This window comes from Ziziphus jujuba, chromosome 3 (assembly GCF_031755915.1).
Source record: "Ziziphus jujuba cultivar Dongzao chromosome 3, ASM3175591v1".
Taxonomy (NCBI): domain Eukaryota; kingdom Viridiplantae; phylum Streptophyta; class Magnoliopsida; order Rosales; family Rhamnaceae; genus Ziziphus; species Ziziphus jujuba.
The window spans coordinates 24866368-24874228 of record NC_083381.1 but is presented as its reverse complement, the minus strand read 5'-3'; the positions used below and the strand labels follow the sequence as shown (position 1 = coordinate 24874228).

At 31.7% G+C, this 7861-nt stretch overlaps 1 protein-coding gene across 1 annotated transcript; it reads left to right on the top strand.

The window, feature by feature from the left end:
* Positions 1-1978: 1978 nt before the first annotated feature.
* Positions 1979-6206, top strand: LOC107413148 (protein SIEVE ELEMENT OCCLUSION B). The gene is made up of 7 exons (XM_048478061.2): positions 1979-2238; positions 2485-2577; positions 2716-3212; positions 3317-3423; positions 3578-3708; positions 4659-5087; positions 5337-6206. The coding sequence occupies exons 1-7, from the start codon at positions 2041-2043 to the stop codon at positions 5904-5906; spliced, it is 2025 nt and encodes a 674-aa protein (XP_048334018.2). The 5' UTR covers positions 1979-2040; the 3' UTR covers positions 5907-6206.
* Positions 6207-7861: the final 1655 nt, after the last annotated feature.

Genomic DNA, 7861 nt, shown 5'->3' with positions numbered 1-7861 from the left:
TTTCCTCATACTCCTCATCGAACGTAAAACTAGTATTTGCTTATTTCATTCTTTGATTTGGTAATAAAGATATTATATATTTTCAAATGGTTATTACATCAAGTTTAGGAAAGTGATATTATATATTTTCATTCTTTTTCTATATAAATTTTTATCTTTATCTACAATTAACCTTTTTATAAAAACCTGGACCATAAATTTGGAAAATTCTAACATGTAAACTTGGAAAGTGAAAGGGTACCTTCTTTTTTTTTTTTTTTTTTTTTGAAAGTAAATGAAGGGATACTATCCTCGTGAGAAATGCCATTTGTTAAAGCATTAATGGGACCATATATCATGTCACAATTTAATTAGCTGCTTTAAAATTGTTCGTTTTTTTAATATTAGTCATTTTACCATGGATTTCATTGATGCTCATCGAAAGTAGTAACAAATAGTACAATTTTTATTCTCATTGAAGCCTTTATGTTTAGAATAGAATTTTGATTTAAGAGTCTCAAAATAATTAAAAAATTACATTTAAGTTTTATATTTATGATATAATATGATATACATTTATTATTTTATGAGGATATCCTAATAAATTTGCCATCAAAATCTTTATAATTGACTGTTAAATTGATTTAATAGTTAAGATTTTAAAAAGTAGTCTTGAACTATGAGTATATTGACATATCAAAGCCCTAAAAAAGTAAAATTAATTCTATATGGACTCGTTAATTTAAACCCTAAATACATTTATAATTCACCTTTATGTAACAACTTGGATTATAAGCAATATTAAAGCAAAAGGGATAAGTCTAATATGTAAACTTGGATATGAAAGATGAAAGTGAAGGGATCCTCATGAAAAATACAATTTGTTACAACTAGCCATGGAACACCGGTGGAAGCATCAATGAGATTTATATACTATATGACAATTTAATTAACTATTTTAAAATGATTTATTTTTTCATATTAAGTTTTTATATAAAAAAAAAAAAATCAATGCATAAATTGTTGTCCCTTTTTCAATATATATCTTAATGATCATTTTCAATTTATTTTATAATTTGTAATTTTGCAATTCGAGAATTACAATTAAATTTTCGTTTACGTATACTTTTTTTTTTTTTCGACATTCATTTATGTACGTACTTTTTAATTTCTTTGGGAATTACTTGTTTAATTATTTATTATTATTATTATTTTGCAACTTACCAATTTTTAGCATATAATGTACATACTTCGAGTTCAACATGCAAGAACAGAGCCACAGTTTTTTCTTTCTTTCTTTTTTTTTTTTTTTTTTTTGGGACAACGATAAGAGTTTGAATGTCTCCGTTCCTAATATTAAAATATTAGTCAGTATCTATTTTGATGGATTTTCTAGAAGGATATTTTTCTTTTTTTTTTTTAATATCAATTTTTAGATTTTTTGAAGAATTGAGATTTAAAGTGTCTCAATGGTTTTAATGAGTTGTGTGATTATACTAAAACTCTAGGATAGCAAAATGTATGGATTAATTTAAAACCTAAAAATAATTTTAGGTCTCAATGTTTAAAGCAATTCAAAAACTAAAAAAATAAAGTCATGATAAAAAAACTATCAAAACTTCTTGATAGGAAAATTTTCCATCAGTATGTATCTAGCGAGTTTAACTTTTAAGTGCCAAAAAAAAAAAAAAAGTCAATAAATGAACTTATATTTACTTTTAATGAGTTTTTTTTTTAATTTTTAATTTTTAATTTTGTTCTTTTACATAGATTCTAAAAATAAGTCTAATGTTGTGTCTAAAAGTTAATAAAGATATTGATATTTTCCATCAAATAATCTATACTTTTCTTTCTCAAATTACAAGGTAATACTTTTCTCTCTTTCTAAATTACAAAACCAATATTCCTACTTTACCCCTCTAAAATTTATTTGTCTATAAAATGCAATAAGCGGCAATAGCTAGGCTACCATGCAAATCACTACAAAGTGCAACACTCACAAAAACCATTAGCCTCTCTTTTGCTCCAAAGCTATTGAATATTTTTCTAAAGTTCTAAGCCATGAATCAATTTGCCATGGCTCCTTCGGCCGCACCCCGCCTTGAAATGAAACCAAATCTCGGCATATCTGATCAGGTTTTCGATTCCATCAAAGCAACTCATGGTCATGCTGACCATTCCTTCGAAGTTCTTCCACTCTTAAAGATCGTTCGAAGCATAATCAACAGTTCAACCCAGGTTGTTGACGATATTGTGAAGGTATATATAACTATACATATATATATATATATAGTTTGGTACATACCAAAAAATATTGCCAATTGATAGAGCTATTGATTAGCTAGTCTTGCTGTAATATATGATTATTAATTGGTAGAATATGTTAGGAACCAAATGATTATAAATTAACTTAATTTTTTTCATTAATTTTCATCCATATCAACTGCATGCTACTAAATATTTCACTGCTAAAAATTATTCGTGATTGTTTTTACACTACTGCAGGGGAGCCAAGTTCAAGACGAATCAACTGATGAGATGTTCAAATCACCAAACATCAATTTACCATTTTGCACTCTCATGTCCATTAGCTGCCAGGTCCTAATTTTATTAATTTATTAATATTTTCTAATTTTGGGTATGGGAAATCTTTTATTATTTATTTTTTGCTATAACATATGTGGTCGTGAAAATTAACAAAACTACGCATATGAAATTAATTAATTAATTGATCAGCTGACGATGGGGTCATGCAAGCTTGCTGGTCATGAGGTTAACAGTGACGAAGAAGCAAAGAAAACAACATTGTCGATTATGTCGGAGCTCTCGGACTATTCATGGGATGCAAAGGCAGTGCTGACAATGGCTGCATTTGCATGGGGTTATGGTGAATTCTGGCATCTAGCACTACCTCATGACAAATGGGACCATCTCGCCAAACCATTGGCCATCCTCAAAGGGGTGGACCTCGTCCTTAAGAAACCTGAATACCATCAGCCCAAACGCGGTCGACGAGATATCATCATGGGCCATCTTACTGATCTCATCAAGAAGACCCTGGATGTGACCGGTCTCATCTATGACTTGGAAAAACTTTCTCTTGAACACAATAAAGAAGTGCCAGAATTGGCAAATGCAATCTTGGAATATATCCCTGTGGCCGTCTACTGGGCTATCCGTACTGCTCTTGCTTGTGTGACTTACATCACCATCTTCCTTACTAAAGATCTTGGGTAAGTATTCATTATTTATTTATTTTTCCTCAAAATTGTGGTTTTAATTTGAATATCTACATTCAATTTCACTATCTATTGATGTTATCGATCATTTTCTCCAGGGACAAGCCTTCTGGGGACCTTGATCGGTTAATCTCTTCTGTTCAAATGATCAACAACGTCTTCAATGACCTCACCAATTATCATGCAAATGGCAACAAACAAATAGGTCGGTTCCTTTAATTAATTTATTTACTGTATATATATATATGTGTGTGTGTGTGTGTGTGTGTGTGTAAGTAATATATCATTCATATCTATATGATACTTAATTTTAATATTAATTTATATAAAGAAATTTATATTCCAATTTTCTAATGCAGAGCTCATAAAGATCCAGAATTCGCTCTCGAATCTTTTTAATCCTAACCGTTTCAGAATTAATGAGGTTTTTGAAGTAATGATTTTTGGCAAGAACATGGAGAAGAGGATTGATATTAGAAAGATGACTACGGTTCGATTTCTTGGCAAAGCCACTTAGTTCTAGATTTCTTGTCCATGTATTTCTTCCTAAATTTTTATATACTTTTTTACTAGCTAGCTTACATATATTTTATATATATATATATATATACATTAGCCGAATTTTGATATAATAAAGAACATTGTGAAATCTTATAGTAAAGACATTCTATATGGCAAGTCATGTTGTCCATATTAATTGTCACATGGACAAAATAAACTATCGATCAAATTTAAAAAATATTAGTTATCTTTTATAATAATTTTAGATAGGTCTCATACAAATCTAAATAAGTTCTTATTTTTCCAATTAAGATTTGTATTTAGAAACAATCAAAATATATTTAAATGATATGATATTATTTTAGATGATATGCCTTATCAATCAGGATATATTTATCATAAAATCCTTAATGTGTGGTAACTGTATAACAATTGTAGGCCTAACTCCCTGTATATATATTTATTATTAATTATAATGGTAAAAACTTAGATCACGAAGTTGAAACTTAGTTTTGATACTATATTATAAAGAAATGATACTATATTATAAAGAAATACTTAGTTTTGATACTATATTATAAAGAAATGCATGTTTTTAGCTAGATATATAAGCCTTTCAGTTCGTTTTAAAGTACTTAATTTTAAATACATACATTAACTATATATGAAGGGGATCGTACCTCCACACTCTTTTCAAGAGCCCTAATTTAGACTCACTTGTTTTGAGAAAAGAAAATAAAACATCTTCTAGGGAGAGATATATAAATGATTTTTGAAACTAATTGGTTACTATTGACTTTATACTAAAATTTAACCTTGAAATATATATATATATATATAGCAAATAATTTCCAAATGAATATAATTATTTGTAACAACAATACTTATATATTGTGGCCGGCGGGTTGAAACTATATATATCTTATGCATATGAATCAGGTTAATGTTGATGAGCTAAAGGGGAAGAAAGTGGTGTGGTTCATTTCAAGCTTAGACATCTCTGATGAGTATATTTATAAGGTTATCATACCAATAGGTGAAACAATAATTGAACAGTACCAGATTGTGTGGATCCCCATTGTTTATGAGTGGACGAATGAAGCAAAAGAGAAGTTTAACCAGCTGGCTGACAATAAGCAATGGCATGTTGTTCGATACTTTTCCACCATAGCAGGTATCAGATTCATCGAAGTTGACTGGCAATACAAGGGTAAGCCTATGGTTGTGGTGACCAGCCACCGAGGAGAAATCGAATATCGAAACAATTCACTTCCTCGTGATTTTTCCATCTGGGAAATCATTATTAAACTGGGTGCCAAGTGGTTTGATCGTCTTGCCAGCTACATCAACGACCAAATATTAGCCTGGGTGGGTAAAAATCATTTAACTTCATCTTTTGCAAAATATACATATTTTTATTACATATTATACGTAATTTAAACTTTCAAATGCGTTAATTAATATTGCTGATATTTAAAATTAATGCATTTTTAAATCTCAGTTTTTTTTTTTTTTTCTCTTTTTACCATTACCAGTCGACCTTCCTTTTTTTTTTTTTTTGTGGGGGTTACCTTTTTGGTTATGCGTTTAATATAAAACTAATATTGAATAAAATAGATGAAGGAGAAGAAACACATTTTCTTCTATGGAGGCAAGGACGATAAGTGGGTTGAAAAGTTTAAAGAGAAAGCAGAAACATTTACCAAGGACACCGACATCAAGTTAGTGAGCCTGATCAGCAGCAGCAAATCAGCAAAGAAATTCTGGGGTAGCGTAGAGGAATTGTTCGTTAGTGTGAGTAAGATTAATATTTCTCATCAGCAGCAGGTAGACCACCATGTTACACAGCAAGTCCAAAACCTTTTTTGGTTCAAGAATGAGAGTGGATGGGCTGTGCTACTTGAAGGCTTCACCGTGGCTACCTCTGGTCATGGTTCCATCATGTTGAAGGTGCTTGAAGATTTTAATGAGAAATTGAAGGAACAAGTGGGTCCCAACTTCGGGTCTGCTTTCAAAGAGTGCCAAAAGCTGGTTGTTGGGAAAGAGAAACTTCACCCTTGCTACAGATTTGATATCGAAGACGGTACCGAAAAAGACATCCCAAACCACACCATGCGATGCCCTGACTGTTCTCGTCTCATGAAGACATATCTAAGCCTTCGTTGCTGCCATGAGGAAGAGGATTAATAATGTTATATATTTTTATATAATGCAGCATTAATTTGCTAGAATAAAAAACCTACGATACCCTCTGGTACAAGAGGATGTGTGAGTGTGCTTGAAGAGTGACTGTGTGAGTGTGCTCTAATGCTATATATATATATATATATATTGCTTGCTACAATAAAGTGGCGTAGTCCTCGTTGCGTTGGTAATGAGAGAGATTTGCCACAAATTATTATATATTATGTGTGTGTAAAAGTGTGTGGCTTTGCAAACACTGTGCTCATGTTTGTGATCTATCAATAAAAAATACTTTGCTATTGGTGTTTATCTGTCGGGGCCCGAACCTCTATATATATATATATATATATATTCAAAAATATAATCCTAAATATCATTAAATATTATATTATAAACAAAAATATTACCTTTAATTGGCATATAATTAAAACTAAAAACCTATGTAATTTCAAGATCAAACCTGGATATAAGCAACATTCCATAAAGCTTAAGTTTTTTTAATTTGGTAGAAAAGCCTATGTACGTCATCTCTAGAAGAATAAGAAATTTTAGATTTTATATATACTTTTTTGGTTTAAAATTTAATAGGCCTATTTTGACACTGGTGATGAGAATGGCTTTGGTAAGATGTCAGAAGTGGGTATTCAGGGATGAGAGGGTCAGATATAATTCAGGGGAGTGTTCTGCTTTTGAAGATGCGTAGTATGAATGTCTGTGTGGTGGTAAAAAATCTACCCTGCTCGCTGGAGTAGGGAAAATTTGCTGGTGGACTGTATATTCTAGGCGTTCTGTTTTGGACTTTTTTTTCTTTGAAATGCCAGACCATTCTTAAAAAAAAAAAAAAAAAAAAAAAAAAAAAAAAAAAAAAAAAGAATCCCAGACCATTCTTAAATAAAACTAATAATAAAAGAAATAAATTATAAATTGTTTAATTATAATTGGGCAGGGGGCTGATTCAAATTTTATAATTTTAGGCCAATTTCTGTTGGGCTCCCCTCAGGGTGCTTCAGACATGGACTTTGGACCTTTTATCTTTCTCTTTTTTTTTTTTTTTTTTCCTCCTCTAACAAAATCAACAAATTAGTTTTATTATTATTATTTTTTTACAAGTGGAAGGGGGATTTTCTCACCCAAGTTTGAGATTTGAATTATGGATCTGGAAGTATAACCTACAAAAACAAATTAATTTTATTTGATGGGTGCTTTATGGCACACACCCCCTGCGTCCACTCTAGGAAAATGACGTATGGACTTCAGCTGGTATATCTTAGTTATATGCTTGACTCCATGCATATTACATTGTAACACCCCATCCCAAAGTACAACGAAAATTTTTCAACTTTGACCGAGGTTGACTATTGATCGTTGATTTTGACCGTTGACCGAAGGGGTCAAAAGTTGACTTTTTGATTCGGATGGAATTTTAGGTTGACTGAGATACCGTTATGAAGTACACGTTGGCACGAGTTCGTAGACTAATAGCACGTCGAAAACGGAGCTACGGTTTGAAAGTTATGAGCAAAACAAGTTGAGGTCCAAATGTCCAAGGAGTGCCCGAGTTGACTTTTTATTCATGGAAAGTTGAGCTTTGACTTATGCATGGTTGTGAAGTACTCGTCGATATGAGTTCATAGATTAGTGGCACGCTTAAATTGGACATTTGGTTAAAAAGTTATGGGCATGCAAAGTTTTCCGAATACAGTATTATTTTAATATATTTGATGTGAGTGAACAGTATATGCCACGTGTCGCAATTTCAGCCAATCCCATGAGTAAACAGTGTCATCCACGGGTGGCTTTTATTTTGGCAAAACGCGTGAACCGGCCGGGGAGAGGAGAGAGAAAGAGAGGAGGAGAGAGAGAGAGAGAGAGAGAGAGAGAGAGAGCTAAAGAGAGAAACCAACCGGCCAACCGCCGTTCACCCACTTCCGGCCACCGGATCATGACACACGCCACCC

Excerpts from the sequence above, each read along its gene's own strand:
- LOC107413148 (XM_048478061.2), top strand. The coding sequence starts at position 2,041 with ATGAATCAATTTGCCATGGCTCCTTCGGCCGCACCCCGCCTTGAAATG. Across the intron at positions 3,213-3,316 it reads TTCCTTACTAAAGATCTTGG|GGACAAGCCTTCTGGGGACC; the intron begins GTAAGTATTCAT and ends CATTTTCTCCAG. Across the intron at positions 3,424-3,577 it reads AAATGGCAACAAACAAATAG|AGCTCATAAAGATCCAGAAT; the intron begins GTCGGTTCCTTT and ends TTTCTAATGCAG.